Source organism: Galendromus occidentalis, unplaced genomic scaffold (genome assembly GCF_000255335.2).
Source record: "Galendromus occidentalis unplaced genomic scaffold, Mocc_1.1 scf7180000077088, whole genome shotgun sequence".
NCBI lineage: Eukaryota > Metazoa > Arthropoda > Arachnida > Mesostigmata > Phytoseiidae > Galendromus > Galendromus occidentalis.
The window spans coordinates 529,634-555,633 of record NW_003805076.1 but is presented as its reverse complement, the minus strand read 5'-3'; the positions used below and the strand labels follow the sequence as shown (position 1 = coordinate 555,633).

At 51.4% G+C, this 26,000-nt stretch overlaps 5 protein-coding genes across 5 annotated transcripts; 1 reads left to right on the top strand and 4 right to left on the bottom strand.

Annotated features, from left to right (window-relative positions):
- Positions 1 to 30: 30 nt before the first annotated feature.
- slim (scruin like at the midline) lies at positions 31 to 3,779 on the bottom strand. Its single transcript, XM_003740864.2, has 6 exons — positions 3,418 to 3,779; positions 1,968 to 2,162; positions 1,675 to 1,847; positions 1,328 to 1,567; positions 683 to 943; positions 31 to 568 (listed from the first exon to the last, which is right to left on the bottom strand). Exons 1-6 carry the CDS (start codon positions 3,461 to 3,463, stop codon positions 362 to 364), a joined length of 1,122 nt encoding a protein of 373 aa, XP_003740912.1. The 5' UTR covers positions 3,464 to 3,779; the 3' UTR covers positions 31 to 361.
- A 4,496-nt stretch (positions 3,780 to 8,275) lies between these two features.
- Positions 8,276 to 12,558, bottom strand: LOC100906439 (neural Wiskott-Aldrich syndrome protein). Its single transcript, XM_029110761.1, is given in 8 exon segments — positions 8,276 to 8,334; positions 8,467 to 8,664; positions 8,748 to 9,120; positions 9,197 to 9,499; positions 9,644 to 9,903; positions 10,011 to 10,110; positions 10,229 to 10,468; positions 12,412 to 12,558. Coding segments are annotated over 8 exon segments (1,680 nt in total).
- Positions 12,559 to 15,087: 2,529 nt separating this feature from the next.
- Positions 15,088 to 17,035, bottom strand: BBS1 (Bardet-Biedl syndrome 1). The gene has a single exon (XM_003740886.2). The coding sequence runs from the start codon at positions 16,909 to 16,911 to the stop codon at positions 15,088 to 15,090; it is 1,824 nt and encodes a 607-aa protein (XP_003740934.1). The 5' UTR covers positions 16,912 to 17,035.
- A 1,321-nt stretch (positions 17,036 to 18,356) lies between these two features.
- On the bottom strand, positions 18,357 to 19,934 carry lwr (ubiquitin conjugating enzyme lesswright). The gene is made up of 3 exons (XM_003740866.3): positions 19,476 to 19,934; positions 18,939 to 19,141; positions 18,357 to 18,759 (listed from the first exon to the last, which is right to left on the bottom strand). The coding sequence occupies exons 1-3, from the start codon at positions 19,621 to 19,623 to the stop codon at positions 18,631 to 18,633; spliced, it is 480 nt and encodes a 159-aa protein (XP_003740914.1). The 5' UTR covers positions 19,624 to 19,934; the 3' UTR covers positions 18,357 to 18,630.
- A 1,960-nt stretch (positions 19,935 to 21,894) lies between these two features.
- LOC100902977 (purine nucleoside phosphorylase) lies at positions 21,895 to 23,133 on the top strand. Its single transcript, XM_003740865.1, has 3 exons — positions 21,895 to 22,066; positions 22,150 to 22,771; positions 22,869 to 23,133. The coding sequence occupies exons 1-3, from the start codon at positions 22,028 to 22,030 to the stop codon at positions 23,069 to 23,071; spliced, it is 864 nt and encodes a 287-aa protein (XP_003740913.1). The 5' UTR covers positions 21,895 to 22,027; the 3' UTR covers positions 23,072 to 23,133.
- Positions 23,134 to 26,000: the final 2,867 nt, after the last annotated feature.

Here is a 26,000-nt window from a genome sequence, read left to right as displayed (position 1 = left end):
TCGTCTTCGGACAATGCAAGAATCATGTCGTTCCTCTCAAAAAGTCACTTTACTGCTCTGTACAATTCTTCTTCCACCAGGGATGATGAACTCTCGCTTCTCGTCGAGTTCGAGCCTCAAGAGGCTTACTTCGAAGATACATAGAAACATCGGAAATGGCGCGACTCGTAATGACCCCTAGGCTTCTAATGACTCCGCTTGCGAGCGATTTACACATCTCGCTAACGGATGAATGTGGAGAATCAATACCGACAAAGGAGACGCGATGGTTCTCCGAATCTACGCTCGATCAACGACGAAAAAAAACAATCTCTGGTGATTCGATTGCGGTGACGATGGTATCTTCTGAACCTTCTTTCGCTCACGGGGTTATCCGACGAGCATATTTCCGAGGCACTCCCAACCTCGTCAAGTCGTCAAATTCCGTCCCGAAGAGCGAAGGCTTAGCATCCAGGAGTATTTGCACGCACATGTCTTGCAGAGAAGGTACCGTAACGTCTAACACTGATAACTTGTTGGTCCTCTCATTCGATGCCAGCACGCCTCCGAAAGTGTACATGCGATTGCCCTGGAAAATGTGGGACTGAGCTCGATGCGCCGTATACTTGAACACGCCATCTGGGGCTCTATGGCCTGTGCGAATTCGTGCCCAGTGGACTTAGTTAGTGGGATTCGGACTTACGGTGCTTATTGCCGAGGAATGGAAGAATACTCCTTCCGGTAAGGATCGGTCGAGTCGCATCCATCTCATCTCGACCAAGTTCAGCTTCCAAATGTCGTCGCAACATCTGTGATCGCCAATGCCGCCTGCGATTACAACCCAAGTGCCGCAGGTCGATTGCACCACGCTGTGGCACCGTCTTGCCCCTGGGTAACCGTTCACGGGGTCCGGGAGCGTCCCCTTCCGCGTCCACTTCCGCGTGGTCAAATTAAACACCGGTAGCTGAAAACAAAGAGTGCTTCGAATTGCGGCACTCCTAAGCATCTCGGCAAGAATCAGACAAAACAACATCGTATTGATCCGAGATGGATCGAGGTCCGTTGAGGAGCTCAAGCGAGCCGCTACCTAAGATCCCAGGCTGAACGTCCGGGTCGCATCGCGGATTTCCGCGATGAGATCGGGACCAGGACCAGCTGATGAATTTTACAGTCTGGCTCCCGGAATCAGGCTGGCTCCCGGATGAGAAAAGCCGCCGAACTCTTCCCGGAATGGAGCTCACTCTACTGGGGCGCACGTTCCTCTGACGGGGCACGAGAAGCGCTAAGCACTCGACTGCGCCTCGGTCACTCTCAGCCTATGAGGATATCGTGGATCATTCATACTCACCATTGAAAGGCCATACACCAAATCAGGGGTACCACCTCCGAAAACGAGAATTTCATCATCATGGATGATTATCTCCGCTCGATATCTGATCTCTGGGACATCATCCAGTGGATCTAGCGAATCTTCTGCCAGCTTCTCCCAGCGGAATTTTCGTAAATGCAACCGATGTACTTCAATCGAATAATTGCTGCCATCGGTTCCTCCGACTACATACAGGCAGTGCTTATTGACTGCAACCGCCTGAAAACATCATCAAACATTAGTTAGTCGTTCCCTTCGCAACCGAGATCACCGAGCGCTGTACAGCCTCGGCATACGATGGCGATGAATGGCGCGATGATAGTTACCTGCCCGTATCTGGGATTCGGAGCCTTCCCCTCGACCGGTAGTTTCCTCCACACAACGGCTCCCTTTTCATTCCTCTTCGCTAGACTACAGTAATAGACGTCCCCATTGAGACGGTGACCAAAGGGGAGGCCTGTACCACCGTAGAGGAACATGTGATTGTCGAATAACACGACTGGAAAAAAAATCGAGCGGATCACCCCACAGAGCATACTTCGGAATTCCCCGGAATATTCGACCAGAGACCGATATCGTCATCCGCGACGAGAAGCTCATCCCATCGTAGACCACGAACCTCCACTGGAAGCAACCTCCTTCGGGATTGAGCCTGCCACAGGGACCTTTGTCCACTCTTTCCTTAGGCAGTGGAATCTCCAGAGTTCTTTCACGATGGGATCATCGTTCCCCTTCGGTGAATAGCCTCCAAATGAGTAAACGCATTTGTCATCACATATAATACGATGTCCTGAAATTTCCGGCGGTAGATTTCCTGGAAAGAGAATCGAATTCGATTAAGACTAATTCGGTATCGCGACGAAATTCTCAGATCGCTCCGCAGGAAGTTTTTATACTTTCCATGGCTTAACTCATCGAGAACCTCGGGACATCGAGTTCGAGAGAACGCATCGGAAATTTTCGTGGTTCGCAACTCCGCGCGCCACATAGGTGGAGATTCCAAACTTCCGCTGGTGTCAACCGGCCACTTATTTCGCCGAGCTTAGCCCCTCGATTGCCGAAATCCGTGACCACGACTTCAATCATGCATCCGACGTCGATGCGGAATCGGCTCGTGGACTCTCGTCGACCATGGAGAGTCTTTCGGATCGAAGTATTACGAATCATGAGCGACTCACTACTAGGCTTTTCAAAAAACCGCAAATCTCATGAAAAACGCGATTATTGACTGCGGCTACTCGCTGTGTCCAATAGAGTCCCATCTTGAAGAAAAACCGCGATTGCGGTTAATAACCGCGGTTGCGAAGCCTACTCACTACCCGCAAATATATCTTACAGCATCTATGATCCACATAGCTCATCAGAAAATATACAGCTGCAATCGATTGTGAGCTTCTGAGCGACCTGAAGCCGAGCGATGGAATGTCACCATCGTGCATATTCCGGCCCGGGCAGCCATCGATCAGATTCGGAAGGCTCTGACCGGCTACTCGGCTCGCGCTTCTTCCTGGCACTGGTCATGGATCGCTAGCGGCGGAATCTCTCATTGCCGGGCTTACCAAGAAAGGTGATTCGCTCGCTTCCCTGGGGCATCTATGGATCGAATATTTTATATCCTCCATCGATCACTCCGAGCACAGTGTGTAATCGCTAACCACTCAGAAGAGTTGTGGATGGGATCCCAAGCTGAGAGACCTGGCTTAGAGATTTTGATCCCACCGAGCGGGGAAATCTCATTTTTGGACAAATGCTTATAGAATCAATGGCTACGCCTCAAAATCATCGATTGGCCGAAAATCTGCGATCGGCCGATCGGAATGACTGTCTCCGAGTGAGCTCCGATCTCGAGAAACTTCGATCGAACCCATTGAGCGTTTCCGTGCGCCTCACGTCCCTCGAGCTTCCTCAAAAACGAAGCGGACACATTGAAAAACCTCATCGCCCCTTAGTCTCCGGGACTCTTCGCTTCCCCCGGAGTCTAATTTAACAACTCAGTCCGCCTGTTGAATGTGTCGCTCGTGTTCACGTCCTGGAGAACTCTAAATTAACGAAGATCTGCAATCACATACCTGCACAGAAGATGGTTCTCGTCTTCCCGTCGGCATTGCCCATCATGTCAATCGAGAGAGATCTCGCAGATTCCTCCCCGTCAGCATAAACGCCTATTCAAGTTGTAGAAGCGCGGATCACCGAAACTTTCCCGTTGTTGTCGTTTCTGCATGTGATTGTCGAGGACGAGACTATATCGGCTTCGTCGAAAACGATGCGGTTCTCCTTCTCGGGGGGCGAACAGGGTTCCTAATTGGCTCGCAGGGCCTATCACGTCTATCCGCAGGTGCCCACGTATGCTCGCCGATGCCGCCAGAATGCGTACAGCTAAGCGTCCAGCCACCTGGTAATTTGTGCTTGTGGTGTTGCTGCTGAGAGAGCCGTATGTATTTTGTTGTCAGTCGTCGTAACAGCAGCAGACATGCAATATTTTAGTACCGGTGGGGGCACGGGCTCCTCAGGGAGGTGGAAGGTACCGCGAGCGTCCCGCAGCTAAGGAGGACAGACAGAGATAATGACAGGTCACTAATTTAGACGTAAGCGAATCGCAATTGTATTCTGGTGGACGTGGAGACGGGACTCGTTCCACGGAAATCATCTTGATGACGATGATCTTTGCTGAAAAGAGACAGAGCATGCGAGTCCTCAAAAAGCTCGCTTTCTTTCTCAAATGAAGGCTGCGGGCTGTGGCGTTGAGGTAGATGATCAAAGCTCTCTCGCAGAGATGGATCTGCGGGACCATGTGCTCGCGCTGTCTCGTCTTCCACGAATAAGCTCGGCGTTTCGGAGTTTCTCCCCATATCACCATTCAGCACGTAAAAAAAGGCACCTTTAACCAAATTATTAATACACTGCGAGTTATTATCGAAGAGGCCCCTGGCACGGGGAACATCGAATGACTTCGTGCTACCCGCAGGAAAAATGGAATGATGGGACGGCTTCAGAGGCAGCATAACGAATCTCTGACATCAAAGCTGACAATATCAACTTGGGCGAGGGCGCTTCGGCGGCATTCAGCTGGACCTGCGCCTTGCTCCCTAGGGTGGCATCGGATGCTGTATGGCGGCCGACATGGGACGGCATGCTAAGCGACCTCAATACGCCTACAGAGGGAATTCTGTGATGATGATCAATTCTGTAATCCCGCCGAGCGTCGCCACCGAGCTCGAGCTGGGCTTGCCAGGCTCGCGCCGAAACCGCCGCGCTGGCCTTGCACAGACCGCCCCATGCGTTTTTCCAGGGAAGAAGCTGTCAAGGCACCCTCGCCTCGGCAGAGCGACGGATCTTTCGTATCTCGCAAGCAGGCCCGGAGACCTCGAGCTCGCGCTGGATCGCTTGCGAAGTGTTAGTATATCGACTAAAGCGAGCCAGTCCAGACGATTCCGGATGGAGATCCTTTGCAACAGCTAGCGGTTAGTCTGTGGTTGACCGCATGATATGAGCCTCAGAGCCCGCAGCGATGTGATCCATCAATGAGAGAGACCATGGTGGATCAATCTTCCCCAGCCTGTGTGGCTATCGGACACTCTGTAGCTCACCCCCGGCAATGACTTGCCGTGGTCTCAAATCAGCCAGAACGCCGGAATCCGGGACTGACATGCGGAGGGCCTGATATTCCGAAACAGACATCAGAGCATTCCAGAATGGCGTGGCACAATCGTGCCGGACTTGGGCGCAGATAATACAAGACATATTTCGGTGTAATGCCGCCATAGAGGACTCGCTCACGAAGGACTTCGTTTATTGTGGGCCAATATCCCCGGTCATGACACCCCGACTATTTTTCGACATGGTGGACTCTCGCTCATGGAGGACGCTTTTTGCCTCTCCCTCGAGGTCTTTTTAATTCGGGAACCCACCGTACATAAAGTCAGAATTCATTGCTAGCGACGAGGATAGCTTCACATGTCCGGCGATGCGGCTTGGAGCTTGCTTTCCACTGAGCGAGCATATGTCAGCGGGTGGCTCCGGGCTCTTAAGAAAACGCTCTTTTAAGCAGACCGCGCTATGTCGAAGCTACACTCCATGCAACTCCTCAATCCAGGTAGGGGTCGCAGAGCTCTAGGAATTGGGAGTGTTCCTCGACCGCGAGCTCAAGTTTCGCACCCACACCTCCGGAAAGGCTCTGTCTTCTCGCACGATTCGCTGTCTGATTTTCCGCGCTCTCATCGTCCCAGCTCTGTTTCTCCGACACCCTCAACAAACCAAGACTGACGCACCGTGGTGGAATCTGGCGTGTGCATCTATGGGCTTGTGCATCATCCGGGAATGGTCTACAGGTGTGCCTGAAGGCGAGCACGCCCGAATGGGATCCCACCGGCTCCATATCATACACGGGACTCGGAACTCGGAACCGAAGGTGCCGTGAGCTATCCTTCCTCGTCTGTATTCATCTTGCATGATTCCCGACTTGGTTCGTATGTCGCTCCTCTCGGTCATGCTTATTTCTCGACGCGGAAGAAGTTTCGGAGTCAAGGAGGTTCCTCGCCAGCTTGCGCGTCTCATTGTAAGCCATACCCCCAGTGAAATGCTTCGCGATGGTCACGAGACTGAAATCGCAGCCCGGAGAAGTCGATTCGATCGCCCTGGCTCTCAATGAACTGACGATACCCAGCATCGACGTGTCATTTAGGCTTCGCCCATACCGTATGACTAGTGTGGTGGTCTGGTGACGGTCATACGGTCTGGACCAGAGGTGGACTGGTGGTCCGAATGACCGTCTGACGGCTCACTCTCACTGAGATCATCATGTTAACATTATTGTCCGCCTCGCCAGTGTAAATTATGGAGGCCATAATATTCTCATCGAGCAGCGGCGGTTCGGCGAGGCAGCCTTTGCTTTTGAATATTTTCCGCTTTTCCTTCATATTCCCATTATCAAGACCCACCTGTGTGTATCGTTGATCGATGACCTCAGTTTTTCGAATTGAGAGCATCGACCGATCCTGGGAATCGAAACCGGGATACCTTGATGCTGGCGACGGTGACCTTGAGAGGCGAGGTTCAGGTAACGGAAAATGCCATATTTCTCAGACTACATCCTTTGTTTTTGTTCTCTCGTTCTGTACCTTTATAGGTACATCAGTCCTGGGTCAAGTCTCACGGCGATCAAAGGGCTCTTCATCATGGGACATCGGCAATAGTTCCACTCGTTCGAGAACTTCGGAGAAGAGGACCAATGATTTCTCGCAGCGACGTCAAGTGGAATGAGCAACTGAAAGACGCGATCCGCGGAGGAAAGCTGCTAAGTTTCTTGAACTCGAGTTCCGATAAGAATCTTGTCATCGATGCAGCCCTCTCTACCGCTCCTTTCGCATCAATCGAACATGAATCATACATCGTATTTCATCGCCGAAATTCGGTGTCGACGCGACCAGAGTAGAATAACTAAATCCGTTTTCTTCAGGGTGAAACTCGAGGCAGTTCCCTTGTTCGGAACGACCACTTCTACGACCGCTTTTGAATACCAGTTTCCTCTCTCCGATCGGACACACGTATTTCGGCGTGTTATGGGTCCAGCTCATGATTGAACCTTCGTCTTTTTTTCTAGTCTGAGTTCTTGGCCCTTAAGAGCTTCCCCGAATCCTGAGCAATGATTTCCTCGAGGGAAAAACTCTTGATTAGCTCCCTCCGAATACCGCCCCTTCTTTCCCTCGTCGTATTCGGAATTCCGTGGTGGACTGAATGGATTCGTAGCTGGTCGATCGCTCGGGACTTGTTCTCATCCAGGAAAAAGAAATCGTCCCGACTTCCAGACTCTCCGGTAATTTTATTCCATTTGTAACGTCAATGAAGCACAGCTTATCCACGCAAGGAATTCGATAGCTAAAATATATTTACTTTATACACTCGGATAAGCAGGGACAGGACCCCGACAAGCTTCCCACGATCAGTCAGACGACTGGTTAGTGCTCGAAATGCAGGAGTTTGCAGGAAGGGTCGGATCACCAGGCTCGAGAACCCATTTCAAGCTCCAAATCAAAATTTTCGCTGCTGAGGCCGTGCGCGCCGTCAGGGATCTCCCCGCATAACGATTCGATGAAGCATGGCTCTGTGGAACATGAAGCGGACAGGAACAATCCTGACGCTGCATTCATCTCAAACAGATGATTCCTCCGCGCGGCGATCAGTCGCTAGTTCGATCGCCTATCTGTGTACGGATCGATCTGATTAACACATTATGTAATATATATATATATATCTCCTGCGCACATGTAAGAAGTATTGCACTCTCTCGAACGCCAACCAGCAAGGATCAACCAGAGACTCTATACACACATTGCTATCGGCAGACGCTCTGTGACACAAAGCTCTATATCGGCGCACTGTACATTTTTGGCAATGGTCAATGATGTAGCGACCGGGAACTACGATACACCAACTTCGGGAATCCGTATCGGACCGAGCACACGAATGTCAATCCATATCCTCAGCATCACGGAGTCACCAGACAACGAGGATCGGAACAGAGATGTCCGACCCGCTGTCTCTCTCAGAAAATTGGCGAACGAAAAAAGCGGCACCTCAACGATGAGGATACCGTTTATTTCCCCTTTCGGACGTCTCTCGGTGCGAGCGCCTACTGTGAGCCGCGCGTCGTCGTACCGAGTGAGCTACTTTTGATCATCCAATTACCATTGTCTCTCCGCATGTAATAAATTATTTCTGGCTCCGGGAGAGAGCCGTGGCCTGCAAGTGGGGTGTGGGCGTCGCGCCCGGCGGGATAGGAGCCGATGTCGGTCGGGAGATAGGAGAAGGAGAGCATGACGTTGAAGCAGAATGGTTAGAGGGTGAGCGAGAAGCGCCTCTCTTGCGTGTCGGGGAAACCAGCGGTACACGCACTCCTTGAAGAACCGTGAGCGTCGGGCCTGCAGCATACTAGTCGTCCCACTCCTCGTCGTCCAATGCATCGCTATCCGAAGTTTCACTGTCGTCGGCTGGCGAGGAGAATCGAAAATCATTGATTTGGTCGGAAAGTACTCTTCCCTCGCTTCGGAGGACAGGTGGCGAATAATGGCGACAGCGTATCGTTATCATCAATGATACTACTTTCAGTCAATTTCACTCACATTGAGTTGCTTTGCATCTCAACTCCATTGCTCGGGCGAGAGCATCGGTGAGAACATTGACTTCTTTCTTGAACTTCTCGTTGTTCGGGACGTCTGGTCGCTGGGCTCGGCTAGCCACGGGTCGTAGATTCTTTCCGGCACGAATTTGCTCTAACAAAGCATCTCGTCCGTCACCGCTTGCAGGTGTCGAATTGGAGGCTGCAAACGGAATCATGTTATTGACTCATCATCCGAAAGCTCTACACCGCCTAATTGAGCTTCCCGTGATTCCTGGAAATTACCTTTATCGTTTTCAACAGGTTTCAATGATCTGCCTTTACGAATCTGTTCTAGGAGCGCGTTCCTCGAATCACCACCTCCTCCACTCCCATCACTGCCACCCGAGCTCTTCACGGCACCACCTCCACCGTTCAGATTCGGCATCGGTGGGCAAGACATAATGACCGGCGGGGGCGGTGGGGGCGGTGGGGGAGGAGGTGCGGCGACCGAACCTGATGGGAGAGGTGCGACACCCGATCCAGGCGGTGGCGGAGGTGGTTGTGGAAGTCGCACCGGCTGAACCGCCTGCATCTGCTGCTGTTGCACAGGAATAGGGGGCGGAGGTTTATGTGAGACTGAGGGCGGAACCCGGCTAGGTTTCGGGGGGCCGATGACCTCCTGAAAGATGTCAGCATATCAAGAACGTTTCTACCCCGGGGAGAATCTCGATTTTCTCATACGAAAGAGAAACGGACAAGGGAGACCGGTGCTCTCACCCGTTGGCATGCGCGGGAACCGGAGGAAGCTCCCTCGTGGGCGGTCGAGTGGAAGGAAGGGGAGCCGCTGGTTTACTATCAACCCTCGCTGGCGGAGGCGGGGGTCGTCGTGTGATTGCGTTGAGCGTGTCTGTGCTAATTTTCTTGCTGTTCACAAGGTGTTCTATCACTTTCTGGACATCTCGACGAACAGCGGGGTCTTCCATTTGTTGTCTTGAAATGCCTGCACGTTCGTACTGGTTCGGCTCCAAGTCGTAGAACTTGCTGTCATCGAAGCCCTAAATTCAATGGGGGAGGAGGAGTTCATTCCACGTGCCAGCGATTCAAATACTACCAAGTGGCTTTCTGATCATATGGACTTTCTCGACGGGTATCACGAGAAGAGTTAGCGCTCCCCGAGCATTCGGATCTGATAAACGAACCCTATTTGACACAGCTCCAGGGACCATCTCCAGGCCCACATGCTCAAGATGGACGAAATTGGTTGGTTGGCTGATATCAATCTTGGAAAGCTTCTTCTTCTTCTCTCTCTTGAGCCTCTTAATTTCTTTCGTTAGTACTGGAGTGTTGTTCGCATTGTTGATCGAGTTGTTGTTATTGTTGTGGCTGAAGTTGTTGTTCATATGAGAATCGGACCGAGCCCGCGGTCCGGAGGGGAAGTTGGCATTCGCTCGCATTTTCTCTGAAAGCGGAGAGGATAATGAGACTCGAAGTGACATCGGAGTCCGCGGCGGAGATGTCGATGGCACCGTCTCCGGACAAGAGCGAGAATAGATCCGGTAGACTCACCCTCGATACGAGCCCGACGAAGGTCGATCTTGTGAACGATAGCGTCTCTGAACGCGTTTGCTTCGTCCTCATTGGAAAAGTTCAAGCCAGCCATGCAGTGCTGCAAAATAGCAAAAAATTCACTCGTACAGGAAGTTCCGCGAGCGCAGATCGTAATTCGAGCGAGATCGCGATTCTGTCGGCGAATATCAGGGATCGCTTTGTTTCTCCATACTCACGTCTGCCTCGAAGACATGAAAATAGGGCATTTTCACTTCATATTCGATCTCTATGTATAACTCTTGCTGCCAAACGAATTTCCTCTCATCCATGTCGAAGAGACGGATGAAAAACCCCTTGGCCGCATTATCTTTTATGAAACAAACAACGCCAACTTTTTTCAAATCCCAGTGATCGTGTCCGCCCCGCGGGACAGAAGGAGCGCTACAATACAGCTGAGCGACGCCCGCAGCTTTGATCTGGAAACACAGATGAGAGATTTCAATGTTAGTGACTCGAAATTTTCTCCAAATTTCGGCTCGTCTGGTGATCTCTAGCCAACGAATTGCTCATGACTAGTGATATCGCGACGAGGATCCCTTGTAGGCCGCTGACTTTCCCTGAAGCCCTGCAGACGAGTATTTTCCAATAGCAGCGACCGTTGTGTCTCCAAGTCCCCGGAGCACCGTCCGCATCTAAAGTGGCAACTCATCCATTAGGACCTCGAAATGCCGCTCAAATCGCATCAGCAGACACCAACCTTGGAGGTCTTATATTAGCGAGGGGTCAGTCAAGCCTATCGTCAGTCTACGGCACCAATTCGCAAACTTAGCGGAGCGAAGCCGAAACATATCGATGTCCAAGCTGGTGCGAATGACAGGGAGGCATGGGTCTAGATCCGAGGGTGAATACCCATCGATATCCAATTAAGCGTTGCGCGCCGACTGAATATTGGGTCTGAGGAACTGAGGACTCGATCCCAGCTCCAACCCTATGATTCCATCTCCACATCTCGACGCCCATGAGGGGCAACGCGCAGCCCAGTCGAGTTGAATTCCTTATTTTTGGCAGACCAAGCCTCGAGCCTCACGCGCTCGCCCAGACATGAGCAGAATCGTGAATGCAGGGAACTTCCTGTGTGGCGACCCAGTCCCCTGGAAGCACCGATTCCATTCAGCGCTCAAATAGAGCAGGCAACATGATTGCGAATGAAGTGACAACATCCACTAATTCCGCAGGCTCTTACGATTATTGTTCTTGATAACGCCCACTCAGAACCCGCGAAAGGCATCGACGTCGGCGATGGATTTCGCCAAAAGATCTGCGGTCTGCTTTCGAAAACGATACTACTGCTCAATCGACCGCCTGACACTTCCCGAGGGGCAACGGGTGATTCATTCCGGAGGAGACTTCATTCCGGTCTCGACTTCTCCACACCACACAAGTGTACATATATCTCTCGGAACACCTCATCGGCGAAGATGTTGGATATAAGATGAAACTGACGGGCGGTGCTGTTGGTTCGAGTCGAAATGTCTGTGGATGCGACATGACTCCGTCCGCAAGCGAGGCATGGGTGTCCCGATCGAGAATATGAAGAGCAGACCGCAATTTTTCATCTCTCTGCTTCCGACCTGCAAAGAATACTGCACAGCCGCAAGAGACGGCTCCGGCGAAAATCAAACGGGGTCGTGGTCGACCAGAGGCACGACCCCAAGTCTCAGACGCACTTATTCATCGGCTTCACTACCGAAGTCCGTCATTGGACTACTCTCGATATATCTTTATGAATGTAATAATCTGTACACATATTGGTATCGCGAGGAACCGATTTCGGAATCGTCTCTGCCATTTTGCACCGACGTTGGCGAGTCAGTGAGTGAATGGTCTACAAACAGAGTGACCGGCTCGGTGACGGTGACTGCTCGGTCATGTCACGCCACGGGAGTTGCCGCGAATTCGTCCTAGCCTCTTCAACCATCCCAATGGCAAACGAGTCCGTGGCACAAGGAAGAGACGGGGTTGGAACATTGCTTCTTAGATCAAACCGTTCACCAGCTCAATCTGTCTGCTGCGATCATGGAGCTCCTCTCGCTTCCCAACTCACGAAGAGACGTCACCGCCGTCGCCAGTCACCAAGTTTCCTCAGTCACAGTTGGCGAAAGTACTTGATCTCTGCTATAAAGCCATGTGGGAGAATCTAAGGCCCAAGGATTTCGTCGCTCGGTTCTTTGGCTGGGAACTTCGTCCAGAGCTCAAGAGTCGAGAACGTTCTCCATGATTTTCTACCACGGATCCTTGCTCGAGCCTTCCGAGCTGATGACTCTGGATCACACATGACTTCCGAGAGCTTTATGCGAAATTACGGAAGCCCTTCATAGGCTCACTCGTTCTGCACTGCGTATATAGGAAAATCTCTCACCTGATAATTGTTCGAGTCGCAGACATGTCTCAGGGTTTGATTCTCCTCATCCGTGAGAAGCTTGCAGCCTCGGAAATCGACGTTGATTTGACGCACTCTTCGGTCGTGCTGCTCATGATGGCTGTTCGACGACATGTCAAGAAGCATGGCGGCAAGCTCTCCCTGACGAGGTTCGGACGGGTGTTCTACGCCGCCAAGCCGCGAATTCCTGGATCACTTTTCCCACTTGGAGCGATTACTACACTGACATCACATCATCATCACTATCGCACTGTAACCGGACTACTGCTCTTACAGCAGTGCCCCTAGACGAGAATGATGGTAGATGTGGTACTGTGGTTCCTTTGCGGCGGACTGTGATTCGAAACGAGAGATCCTTCGGGTACCGCTATTCTTGGCGCGGGAATTCGAATATGCTGATGCGATCGCCGGTATAGTTGATGTGTATACAAGTACTATGTTCACATACACCAACCTGCAATGAGAGCGCGAGCGGGAATTCGACCGCATCGGGGGACACGGAACAAACTCTTCAAACGACTCCAAACAGCTCCGGATAGAGACGAAATTCCCATTCACCCTCAGGGAAATCTTGTTTGTACGCCAACGATAAGATTTCCCGGGTTATTTTTGAGATTCTTGCTCTCGTTGAGAGCCTACTGAACCTCAAGATAAGGAGGAGCTGGTCCGAATGAGCTCAAAGAGAAAGAGGATTACAAGCGACCCCCGTAAGTGACACTTTTGGACGATGGCTGGAGGTCATTATTCCATCGAGGGGATCTCCCCACCAGATTCGAAATCGATCCTGGCCGGAAACTCTGTTCGGGCGAAAGTAGGGCTCTGTTGGGGCACAACGCAGCAGAGTCAATCACGTGTCTGAAGCCGTTCCAGCTCTGTGAAAGGCGATGGGAAGTTGGGCTACGTGGGCCACCTAAGAAAATGGGGATCGGTAGCGCTGAAGGTCTCTCCCTCGTTGACAGAAGATCTACTCGGATATCAGAAGATGGGCTAGGTCAACAGAGCTTTTCCCCCATTGTGCATCGGAGCTTGGATGACCCCCAATCTCATATAGGTTCCGTAAGGTCCAGCGCCACTCGTCAATCATGCCCGAGGTTCCTACGGAAAGACATGAGAATTGGACGAGCTTGGACGAATTGGATACAAGCAAAGACACGTCTATTTCGGTCTCAAACCAAGTATGACGTAACTCCTTGGTGTGCATCGTGCCCATCCGTATGTTGCCCTCGGGAAGATCTTCCTCTATCGGCGATTCCCGTGGAAGGCCGCTGCTGCTGAGCCGTTTCTCACATGCCGACTTCTGGATTCCCTGAGCATTTCGAACCTGAACTTTTTTTGCAATCAGCGAAGCCTGGTACGATGCGGAGGCTCAGTGAGAAGATCTGCGACCCGACCCTGACCCGCGGAGTCTTTTATTGTAAGTCTCAGCTCATCCGCAAGCTCTTTCTCTCTTACGAAGAAATGCCGATATTGAATGCGTTTTGACCTTACAAGATACTCAAGGTCCAGAAGGCGCAGCCTGACCGCACTAGAATTTCCGACATGAAGCTCCGGCGGAGCACCTACAACCAAAGGGAATCTCCGTAGTCGACAGAATCTCCGTCCCCTGGAGCTGACAACCCCAAGAGACAGCTCTCCCGACTTCTACCAATTTCGGGTCGACTCTTTCCAGCATAGAGAGGACTCTTCGACGCTCAACGTTCTTAAACTCGCTACCATGACGTTTGCTGTATACGACAACGGTCTCATCGGTTACCTCTTACACACAGCTGCATGTGCGCTTCATACTTAAAGCCAATAAAACGTTCTTGGTTTCCCCGGAATCCTGGCAGCCCCACGCACGGCGAGGGCAACGTCGAGCCCGAAGAAATATGAGACAGCCTAAGGCCTCACGGTACGGAAGCTTCGCTGGAAAGTCCTCTACGTCCTCGGTCTCACCTGCGACAGTTGGTGTCGACGCCGTATTCGACTTCGTCATTCCGAAACGTTCGAGGATCTGCTCGGTATGAGCCTCCTGACATGACTCACGATATGCCGATAAGGATTTTGGAAGCAATCTTGAGTTCCTCAAAGGACCTGCGAATCTCCGACTCATACATACTTCCAGCCGCTCGTCCGTTAATCACAAACCTATGTACTTCTCTTTCTGAACGCGGTAGGGAAGATCTCTCCTCGCAAAACCTGCTCCCCCTAGGAATGTAACGGGTCCCGGCATCTCGGTGCTCGCTTGAGACCATGCCGACTCCTTACGGGCCGGGACACCCTATCGCTACCCTACCTGACCCACCGTGGAATCTTTCAGGCTCTCTGAGATCGACTCGTCATCGAGATCGAGCCTCCCGGGAGGGAACGTTGCCGTCAAATCGGATTGAATCTCCGGCCAATCGGTGGGATTGACGATAAGTGCTGGAGGGTTATCAAATTATCCTTCGACTGACTCGTTACTTTTCGTTGAAACAATACACATATCTCTCTATCGAGGCAGCCTCCCCTTTCTCTGGAGCTAGAGTCATGCCGCTCCGCTCTACCGAACGATAAACCGAGCGCTCTCGTCTTAAGCATTCTCCCCCGAAGTACGATGACAGTCCCGTCATCGGAAATATTCGACTCGTTTTATTAGCTTTACAATAATTACGTCAAGCACCCTCGAGTGAGGCTTCAGACCGACTGAGCGACCGGCATGCTGATGAGAGCGGTCACTATCGGGGAACTGCAGTCTTTGAGAGCCACAATCACCTTCAGTGTGTCGCTAACGCAAAGTTCGCTGACGCACGTTACGCGGATGCTCACCGAGGTAGGCAGACCGGGTGGTAGGTATGGTACACATCGGTACGCCCTTTCACAACGATAAATACTTGAGTCGTACGAGTAGGCTACCAAAAGATTCCTCAGGGGCGGAAAAGTGTTTTCCGAACAGGATAACGTGATGATCAGCGCGAATTCGGGTCCAAGACCTTGAACTCTCGCAGTAATTCTAACTTCGGGGATTTTGGTTTCGTCCGCTCCATTGAATCCCCGCACTTGTGTATTCCCCGTAGTCTGCATCGTGTTCAGATAGTGCCGCGCAGCGATGAGTCTGATGCGATGAAAATCTTGTTGGAAAACGCGATGCATGATAGAAGCGCTCTCACGTTCCCGCATGGTTTGATCGACGAAAAGTTTTGTTTTCTTCGGAATGATGAATTTGTTCCCCGCGGTGATTGCCGGAGCAGATTTGCTGCTCTCTAGCGAGCCTATAGTGTCAAATGTTTGATTCCGTCGTAAAATCTTGACTGTTAAGGCACCGGATTTGGTCACGAAAACCAGGGCGTTATCTTCACGACCGAATCTACCGAACCTTACCGCGGTGACCGGAGCGCCGGTATCCACGATGTCTACAACAGCTTTTTCTTTATGGAAGTAGATTTTCGAATCCTGACAACACACTGCGACAAGCTCAAGGCCGAGGGTTTTGATCGTAACCGACTGCATGGCCACTATAGCATGGTCCAGGGAGATCGTCCACAGCTGAGCGTATTTGTTTGGCCCTTTTCCTTGCGTTGAATAGCACCGTAGACTGCGGTCCATACAGCCGACATAGACACAGCCCAACGACGGCCGAGCGCAAATCCCGACCGCCTGACTGTGCAATTCGATGCAGAGCTTAGCGGATTTCTGACCTCGTTTCAGACTGTATATGCAGCCGTCTCGACATGCGACCAAAATGCGATAGTCGACATCGAATAGACCTGTGATGTCCATCATGACTGGTATGGAGGGCACTACCATGGATGTCAGCACGGTGAAGGCGTCCGGCTCGAGAATATAAATGTCTTTGTTCTCAGTTCCGAGGACAATACACGTGAGCGCATCTTCTTCATGCATCGATTTCTTCATGGCGGACAGCGTTGTCAGGACTGTCTGGCGCCGAAGGGGCGAATCACCGTAGGTTCGGACAAACGTCTCAGCCTCGCTCATTGTCGACGTCGTCAGGAAATGTTCCGATTTCGCTGACAGCGACTCCCCGCTCGCCAGAACGTTGACGAGCAGATCTCTGAACACGTTCAGATCGGAACCCTCTTGCAGAACCATATTCCAGGCTTCGAGCTCGGCTTCGGCCACTTTCAATGCTGGCAGCGTATACTTGTAAAAGGGCCGCATGTTACGGTACACGTAGATTGAGCTTCCAGACGCCACGGCGATCGCAGGTGTTTTGGGTCCAGGCAGATTCATGTAGAATGGGGCTATGGCGAGCGGCAGGTCCACCAATGTGTGCTCGGATAGCAGACTGGTCCCCTTGTACACTCTAAGCTGCATATTTTTCCCCCATTCCGCTCCCATATCGGCTATGAGCAATTTGTTGTCTCCATCAGCGAATAGATCGGCCGAGCAGATGTTCGGAGTCACAGTGTTGAAGCCGGCGAATCGATCGTGGTATGCTGTCAGCCAACGATCAGCTTGGAGGACCGGCTCGGAAACACCTCTAGAAGCACTTTCTTCCATTGTATCGTGCTTCTCGCTTTGCCACGGAGGCTGCGATATTTCGATGGCTGACGCTGTGCACGAGTTCAAGCCCAGACTGCGCGGACCACGCAGGAGTTTGCCAGTTAGGCTGCCCAACAGCAACCGATCCGCAGGACAGCGTTGCTATGGGGACAGCATTCACCCCCGACACAGCACTTGTGGCGGGACGAATGGCTGCACACCAACTTTCGACAATCGAGGCTAGCCCATGGAGTCGGAGCACATGATGTCGACTCGGTAGATTTCCATGATTGGACCCAAGTACCCGTCTCATTCGTCTCATTGAGGGTCACTTCGAGCCCCAGTTTTCGATCGAGAGACGGGGTTTCCTCTCGAGGCTCATGCTCGGGATTCGCGGGATGGACTACCTGACCTACGAGCGTGAATCTCCAGCGATAGATAGACAGGGACTTATGTGTCTCGGAGAAATGCCTCTTGAAAAAAAAGACAGACGCTGTTCGCATGGAGCGGCGCCGGCGGTTGGATTCTCCGAGGTCGATCGAGACTGTCTTAACTTAGCATCGGAATATCATTTGCGAAATTCGTCGTAGTGAGGGGGAATTTTCGTAGGCGGGAGTCAAGGCTTCGAATCTCTGAAGTCGTTGTCTCTCTGGGCGCTCGGTCGTGACCAGTTTTGGAATTAGGGGCTAGATGGGATTGAATCTGTGGATATAAATGGTGACTCGTTTTGATTTTGCAGCCGCCGATCTCCCGAGTCCATGGCCATCCGGTACGCCTGTGCACATAATATACCTATTCGAATTACTATCATTTTCCCACGCGCTTCAATAATAATGACCTGCTGTGGGTCGCGACTCGCGACGAATGCGGCTGGCCTTGCCGCAGCATGCCGATCATCTCGCCGTCTCCGCAGTAGGAATCCCCGGCAGTATGCTCTCCTACGAGTCCTCTTCGCCCGCGAAATTGGAGCCGAACATCATCCTTCCCCAATTATTGGAAACCGCTCATATTGATGCGGAGGAACTGCGCTCGAGGTCAATTCCTTCCTCATGGGGGTCTGTGAGTGGGGACCCAGTGGAATATTCAGAGTCAGTGGATCACAGGCTCTTCCACACACTACCTCATACCGAAGAGTCATACCTTTAGGGAGCGAGAAAGGGCAGCTTCTCCCAGCGCCTGATTGCGTTAAGATCTTGTCGCGCATTCTCTTGAGGGGAATGCGGCGGAGGGGGAATTCGGATGTCGGTGTTTCGCTAGGTAGGTATTTACGCTATTCTGCGCGTCGATAACACCCTCGGAGGGACTCAATCCGTATTGTAAAGACACGTGATCTCCATCCCCGGGGAAGGTCCTCCATTCCCTCCCCGTGGTGAGCGCTAGACAACGGCTTTCCGTCACTGAGATCAAGGAATGAAACGCATAAAAAAACTAGGACCCTCTTGGTGTTCGGTTATACTAAAATCTTCCGCTTGAGATTTACTTCAATTTCGTATACGCCATCACTTTCCGGCAGAGAGTCCCGTGACCATTTCTGAAAGTCGTAATGCTTCATTCCGAACGATGGAGGGAGGAGGGAGCTCCGGTTTTCGGCCGCCTGTATTCATAAAGTTTACAAATGTACACATCGATGTCGGTATCTCTCTGCTGGGGAACATTTCGAAGCCGTCGATTCCTCTGATTGAGCCGAGCTTATTTGGGATGTTGATTTCCAGGTTGATGCTCTCCGCTGCTTAAACCCTAAGCAGTGGGGGCCATTCTCTCCGATTGGGCTCTGACGCGGCGCTCGTACTCCATTTTATTTTGACAGAAGATGGTATAAGCCTCCGCCTGCGCAGGGTCCTTGATGTTCGGATCATTCAACAAGTCCTACGGGAATAGAACACGAGATTATCTCTGTGTTGAATCGCTCGGGTTGGAGCATTCCGTTTCGGGAACCAAAGATTCCGTGTATTTTTCAGCGATGATACGTCTTTGTGATTGGTTATGGCATGAGCATTGAGTTAAGCTCATTCTTCTTATACTCCCCAGCTTCGCCCAATACAAACCTGGATCCCGACGAGAATCTGTTTGATCGTAATGGATGGTCTCCAGTCCTTTTCTTCATCCAGGAGGGAGAGGCAGACCGTTCCAGAGGGATAAACATTGGGATGGAATAGAGGAGGGTCGAATTTGCATTTCGGGGGAGTTGAAGGATAATCATCCTTGAAAGTCATGCGGAGTTTATAGAGTCCTTTCTCCCATGGGGTTCCTGGAAGTTCAGTCGGCTCCTGATTAGGCAATGTACGCTCCTGGTAGTACAGGATCAACACGATTGCCGCGATGCCTAATTTTCCTCGACTAGTTTTTGTGAAGCAATGTTCAGACGATTCCAGGGAACTTGATCGGGCTGTAAGAATGAGCTGGGGAACAGCTTCTGGCATTGAACTGCTCGGAGCTGAGGGGGCTCGAGGAATGGGGCCGCTTCGGCCTACGAGACTGACAGCACGATGCCAGCGGGATGACAAGCTGATATATGAAGAAAGATGCCGTCGAGATCACTCAGTACCGCTCCACGATCTCATTCATTGACCGGGTAGACTTACCGGTCTTCCCAGGTATAGCGCAATCCCAAACCATCAAGTTCGGTAGGCCATCGGCGCCCTTCGACGGCTTCGCAACGAAACCAAAGGGATGTTCCTTTCGCCAAGCTTTGCGTTCTTCGGTGAGACGTTGATAAGCAATACCCGCCATCGCTGATTTCGGGGTAAATAAGCAGCTTCCAGATCAGGTCCTGCACACTCCGGAGGCAACTCTATTGATGGCTGTCGAGGGTAGATGGCGGTATACAGTTTTCTCACTGACTTAGCTGGTTTACACTTCTTGCAGACACGCACACGAGACACTCACACCAGAGCGGACACAGCCCGCTGAAGCGCGGGGCTCCTTCTCTGCTCCAGGGATCATGTCATCCCGCTGACAGTCGGCGAGCTTCGGGGATCCGGGTATCGTTTCCTCCAAGCAGCAGAGCTCAGAATACTGAGATAATTGAGTCTTGAGGCATCGATTCACGGAAATTTTGTCGACGCCTCAATCCCATATTCCGCTGCTTTAGCGTCGATCGTCCGACCCGCCGCTGGCAACCCTGACCAGGGCGCCGCCGCGCCGCCCTGAAGCCGATATTCTCTGAGACGAGCATCTTACTTCTTCGGCTTGCGATGTGTGGGTCGCTGGAACGATCCCTGTCCGAATCACGACACGGGATGCGAGCGGAGAGCTCGGAGCGAAGGATTTCGATCATGAGGGAAGTTGAAGAAAAGACACCATGATGAAGCTGATTGTGACGATGATCCCTGCCTAGCCTCTCTGTCGAGACGGGCGATCGATGCGCCCGTCTCCAGGACTCCGTGGATGACTCCCGGACCAGCGTACCGCTCACGGAAGCTTCCGGACCTCCATGGCAAGCCTCATTGACTCGGAGTGAGCCCGTTGTGTCGCCCTGAGTTGCCGGCTATCGCTCTTTCTCGATCGCTGGAGATTCCTTCGAATGGCGAAAAAGTGTCCCTCATGAATCCTTTGCGAGATCTCACTCGTATGATCCTTCCGGGACGGGGCGGGGGGTTTAACGATGGTCGGTTGCCAGGGCTTCGAGTATCTTGACTCGATGAATCGAATTCATATTGATTGAAAGTTCGCAGTAAATGCCAGATTATCGTCATTTTCCGCTTGGCACGTGACGTTCGAGCAGCTGCCTCGATGTTCACACTGCAGACCACTCTTGGCAAGATGACCCCGCTCCGAGCTCTGCTATGGATCTGCATGGTGACAACTCTGGTCGTGGCTAACTCTGATGGTAAAGCGATTCCGGTGGAACCTTCGTTCCAGTCGAGAGGATTCAAACAGCGTTCAATGATTTTTCGTCCATTACAATTGCAGTTGTGAAGAAAGGCGATCCGAATTTCTGTGAGCTTTGCTGTCGCTCGAAGCGAGCGGTTTCCCGCTATCGCACCTACGTCTGCCCCGGCTGTGACTCCTGCGTGGTGGAGGATGCAAGTGACTCGGAAGAGTCGGATGAGAGTACTGAAAAAACGAGGTCGAGGAAGAGCGAGACAAACATGTCGAAGTGAGGCTCCCTTCTGCCTCTCAAATGAACTCGAAGAATGCACTCATGGCCCGGAATCATCATGCATGTAGAGATACCATATATACAATATCTTCTTCTACGATTACTGAATTCAATATACTTTCCTTGTCCGGTGAATCATCGGCTTTGAATGAGTAATTGTAATAAATTGCTGCTCAGAGGGTATAGATAGATACCTCCAGCATTGAAGACACATCCGGAGAATGAATATTTTATACTCTGAGAATATTATATTTTTTCTCGGTCCTCGTTGATCGCATCAGCGTTTCGATAATAATTAATCGAATTCACTTGGGTGGTCGTATTGAAGTTCTGTCACCCAGATTTTGCGAGTATGTACTCTCCTCTGATCAGATTGGGTGTGTTGAATTGTCGAGGAGGAAGTACCTACACGGCAAAACCTTGGGACGGTTCTGCCTGCTTTCCCCTGTGTAGGTAGTTCAGGAAATTTCGCCGCGGAAGGTGTCGCGTGACCGTTTATAGTGGGAGCGTGCAGGAGTTTCTGGTAGGATCGTCCTCTGACCCTATTAGATCGTCGACGGTGAGTAGCAAGCGGAAAACAAGCGGAAAATCTCACTTAATCGATACTCGGGGAGAATGATCTCGGATAAAGAGAGAGCGGTGGGCAAGAGTCAACTTTCCATAGTGGTGATTCGATCCCTATCTTTGTTTACTCTCCGAAAGCGACAGGCACCTTATCGAAATTTCTGCGACGTCCGTCACGATTAGATAGGTCGATCAGGGATTACCGCAAGCTCTATATCTCGTCGCCGAGGAAGACCTTGTCATCTAGTCTGAGATGTCGCTGATTGATAGATCCGCATGATCGATAAGCTCGAGAGGCTTAGGTTCAGCTTGAAACGCGCTACTAGAAGTGCAGCATTCTAGGCCTTTATCGAGTCTCTAGGACATCGAAAGCGCACTGTGGCTTCCCCGAACGTCATCAAGGAATCCGATTCGAGTGTCTGAGGCGCAAGTGAGACAAACTTCCCGTACCAGGTCTCCGGCGAGAACATGTACGATTTCGAGAGTGAACCCCCTTATGAAGAAATGGTAAGAAGACAAGGCCGCATCGGACATTCTCAGTTCAGCGCCTTCTCGGGGCTTTTCCGTCATGAAACCAATATTCTTACCAGGAGCGGATGGCGGAGCAGCTCATGACTCGTACGAAGCATCGTCCGACGGTTGGCATCATATGCGGCTCCGGCCTGTCGTCCCTGGCGGATCTTCTGGGGGACAACGATATAATTCCATATTCTGAGATTCCAAACTTCCCCTGTAGCACAGTCAAGGGCCACAGCGGACAGTTAATCTTTGGCAAACTGTCGGGACGCTCGGTGGTTTGTATGAAGGGGCGAATTCATCCTTACGAGGGACATCCGATGTGGAAGTGCGCGATGCCCGTCAGACTGATGAAACTCTGCGGCATCAAATACCTCATAGTGACAAATGCCGCCGGAGGACTGAATCCGAGCTTCAATAATGGTGATATCATGATAATCAAAGACCACATTAACTTCCCGGGCTTGTCTGGGAACCACCCTCTCCGTGGAGTGAACGATGAAAGGTGGGGCCCGCGATTCCCAGCACTGAACGGGGCTTACTGCGTAGAATTGAGAGAATTGGTTCGGAAGATTGCTCTCGAGAAGGGGGCGGGCGACTTCTTGCGCGAAGGAGTCTATTGTATGCTCGGAGGACCGAATTTCGAGACCGTCGCGGAGGTCAGAATGCTTCAGCTCTTGGGAGGCGACTGCGCCGGTGAGTCGACAACAATAATTCTGGAACATGGATGCGGGTGGCGCTCGAATGAAGCTGAATGTTCTACAGATCGGACCTGACTGATCTCTCTTCGCAGGAATGTCCACATGCCATGAAGTCATCGTAGCGAAACACTGTGGTCTCGGAGTGATCGGACTTTCGCTCATTTCGAACAAAGCTGTCTCCGATTACGCAGCTAGAGAGTACGCAAACCACGACGAAGTACTAGCCACCGCGCTGCAGCGATCCAAACTGCTCGAGAATATCGTATCGGGAGTTGTGGCAGAGCTTACTGGCTGATCATAATAATTTGAGCGCATCATGTATATCTCTTTGGCGGGGGGGGGGCAAATAAAGTCTGCATCATCGACTCGAAAGCCTCATCGCTAGTCCCGCTAAACACGAGATTTTTCGGTCGATCGAATTCGTTTTCCCTTGAAGTATCGTGCCACAGTCCGGAATGATGGAAATAATCAAGCTCGCCAAACAACTCAAGCTAGCTGATTCGTCCTCGATATCCCAGTGTGACAGGATGCGATCCACACGAATGGGGTTCATCTCATCGAACAAGGGGGGAAGGTTGAAATTCGGGCCGATTCCAAGGTGGGCGTTATAAGTTCGCGAAACGTCGCAGTTATATTCGGTAGTGAGAGAGCAAGTATGCTTGACACACCGGCGGCTGCTAGTCTGAGGGGCATCTCCACCGTCTCACGTCTCATCACATCGATCCTTGGACATAACGGAATGTCCGGTCGCACACCATCGTCGAGTTCGAGCGTCGCGGCAGTTCCGATAGATCAAATACTATTGACGTATCGGAAACTTCTTCTACTACCTACTCGGTAGTAAATTCATCTTGGTTACTGACTCGGAGCTCGCCGATGGAGACCCTTCCACCATGGGCTATAACTCGGATGCAGCATCATCTCACCAAAGTGATAAAGGTCCAGATCGTTCCGCAGATAAACACGCGAGAATCGCAATGCTGACAAAGTGTCTGCAGTCTAGAATTTCGATCAAAATTGAGCATTGAGCAGCTACCAGAAATGAATGCAATTGATACTCTGATGATTCAGAAGATGGAAGAATCCCCACTCAATCTTGACGACATTACACGAGGGACAAAGATGTTAGAGCCTCCGCGTCTCCTCGTCAGTATGCTCACTGGGTAAGGGGAGTAGAGAATTCTCAAAGGTATTCAAAGCTGATCTGGTCGAGTTCTCTTCGCTCGAGAATTCCGACATACTACCATACATACTATGAAGCGTCAAAAAGTCATTTAGAGAACGAACGCTCTCTGGGCTGCGCGGAAAACACTCTGGATCACGAAAGGAGTGTGGGCCAGACATTCAGTCCAGAGCGTCCAGGACGGAGACCTCTTCTGTATCATCTCCTAGTCTTCCAATATTTTTTGAGGGAACTTGTCGAATCAAACATGTTAAGAAGGTCGTGCATTGCCGCGGAATCATGGCAATGATCTTTTCCCCGCTTGAATCTAGCTCGCTGGATCATCCGCGAGTTCCTAATGCGACAAAATGCAATTCCCTCGAACAGTGCTCAAAGATTACTTTGAAGTCGAATTCCCACATAGGAGTCTGATACATATGTCGAATCCATCATACGCTCACGGGCTTCCTCTTCGAGACTTGAAAGACTAGCCTCCAGCTTTCGCTTGTGGTCAATCGAGGGTGGGTGATCAAGATCGTCCATCTGGACTCCCAAAAATCCGGAAAGGGAGGAAACCCGGACTTGGGAGCCTCTTCGAAGTAGTCCGCTCGGACTTCCTTGAGGAGAGCAATGAACGCATGTGGTTCATGAATATGAATGACGTCACAGCGGAACAGCGACGCATGAGGAAATCTATCACAAGGAGAGGAAAATCAAACGTGGGAGCTCTACCAGACGAGGCGAGTTCATTCAGCGCTTCACTTCGCAATGGCCGTCAAATTGTTCAGAGATACTTTCGTCAAGTACTCGAAACTGAGTGAAGAAGTTCCATTCGAATCATCCAAGTGAGTTTGAGGCTGAAGATCTGGGATTAAGGTTTTTCCGGTATTACTGCGCAACGGTGCCGACTTAGACAGGGGACGTGGCGCCTGGTGCGAACTCCGGGGATGCCGATTTCGTCGGCGAGCGTGCATATAAACCTACGCGCATATAGCAGGAAAGAGCATGTTATAGTTCGGGAGACACCGATGGATTTTCCATCGAGCAAAGCTCGGTCCTTATCAAAAGTCATCACTTATCAACCATGAGTGATGAGTTATCGCGGGGTCGCGCACGGCGGTGTGGTGGACGGTTTTAGGAGATCGCCTCTTCGAGGTCAATCTTATTCTTCGCAGAGTGGGGCTCATCGAACGACTCGTTCTATCGACACTCCGTTTCGCTGCGCAGCCGGAAAATGTTTCCATCGTGTTGGACCTCACACAGGAGGATTTCGACAGGTGAGTGAAACGCTATCCTCATCGAGACGGAATGTGGGTGGACGCACTGATGAGGACCGAGGTCTTGGACTCCGGAAGAATCCAGGCATTACGTCAATGCCGCCCGGATTGATATGATCTTCCGTCAGACCCTTTCATGCCGACGAACAATCCCCAGAGAAGTGTCACCCGAAGAGGTCGTGGAAGCAGATGCTAACATAGCCTGGCGCGTGCTGTCCCTAGCGACGCAATCCGGCTCAGCAGAGGTGACTATTCAGCTTCTCCAGAGGTTCCCACCGAGAAATAGGAGCGAGATGCAAGAGATCTATCGGAGATTGCGGGGGGCTCTCTTGGGCTGCCTTGAGTACATGTGAGTCAGATCGTTTCCTTTGTGGGTATCCCACAATATCATGAGCTCCGAGGAAGACAGAATCCACGGTGAAGCCTTTTCCAGAGAGCGTCTGAGCATTGCCGGAGTGCGACTCCGTTTTTTCGGGGATCTCGAAAAACTTCCGGAAGAGATTCAGATGCTTATCACAGACGTGGAAACGAAAACCAGCTCCAACTCTGCGTACGTGTATACGCCCCTTTCTCGTAATTTATTCCGATCAAGCGCTTCATGGTTATCCATCATAGAATATTGCTGTTCTAGGAGAACAATCAATGTCACTCTCGGTGGAGCGGCGCTCCACACTGCTGCTTCGACCATATCGGCTCTGAGCCACGCTTTGGTCAACGAGCATCTTCGTCCCGAGTATGCGGATATTTAGCGAATGAACTCTTCTGAATTCCATATTTGCGCCCGC

Bases quoted from the DNA above. Each gene is read 5' to 3' on its own strand.
- lwr (XM_003740866.3), bottom strand. From the start codon at position 19,623: ATGGCGGGTATTGCTTATCAACGTCTCACCGAAGAACGCAAAGCTTGG. The intron at 19,142-19,475 runs GTAAGTCTACCC...CTGAACTTCCAG, and splicing joins CGCTATACCTGGGAAGACCG to GAACCCCATGGGAGAAAGGA. The intron at 18,760-18,938 runs GTTTGTATTGGG...CTATTCCCGTAG, and splicing joins AGATTCTCGTCGGGATCCAG to GACTTGTTGAATGATCCGAA.
- BBS1 (XM_003740886.2), bottom strand. From the start codon at position 16,911: ATGGAAGAAAGTGCTTCTAGAGGTGTTTCCGAGCCGGTCCTCCAAGCT.
- LOC100902977 (XM_003740865.1), top strand. From the start codon at position 22,028: ATGTACGATTTCGAGAGTGAACCCCCTTATGAAGAAATG. The intron at 22,067-22,149 runs GTAAGAAGACAA...TATTCTTACCAG, and splicing joins AACCCCCTTATGAAGAAATG to GAGCGGATGGCGGAGCAGCT. The intron at 22,772-22,868 runs GTGAGTCGACAA...CTCTCTTCGCAG, and splicing joins CTTGGGAGGCGACTGCGCCG to GAATGTCCACATGCCATGAA.
- slim (XM_003740864.2), bottom strand. From the start codon at position 3,463: ATGATGGGCAATGCCGACGGGAAGACGAGAACCATCTTCTGTGCAG. The intron at 1,568-1,674 runs GTAACTATCATC...TGATGTTTTCAG, and splicing joins CGAATCCCAGATACGGGCAG to GCGGTTGCAGTCAATAAGCA. The intron at 569-682 runs GTAAGTCCGAAT...CACATTTTCCAG, and splicing joins ATTCCTCGGCAATAAGCACC to GGCAATCGCATGTACACTTT.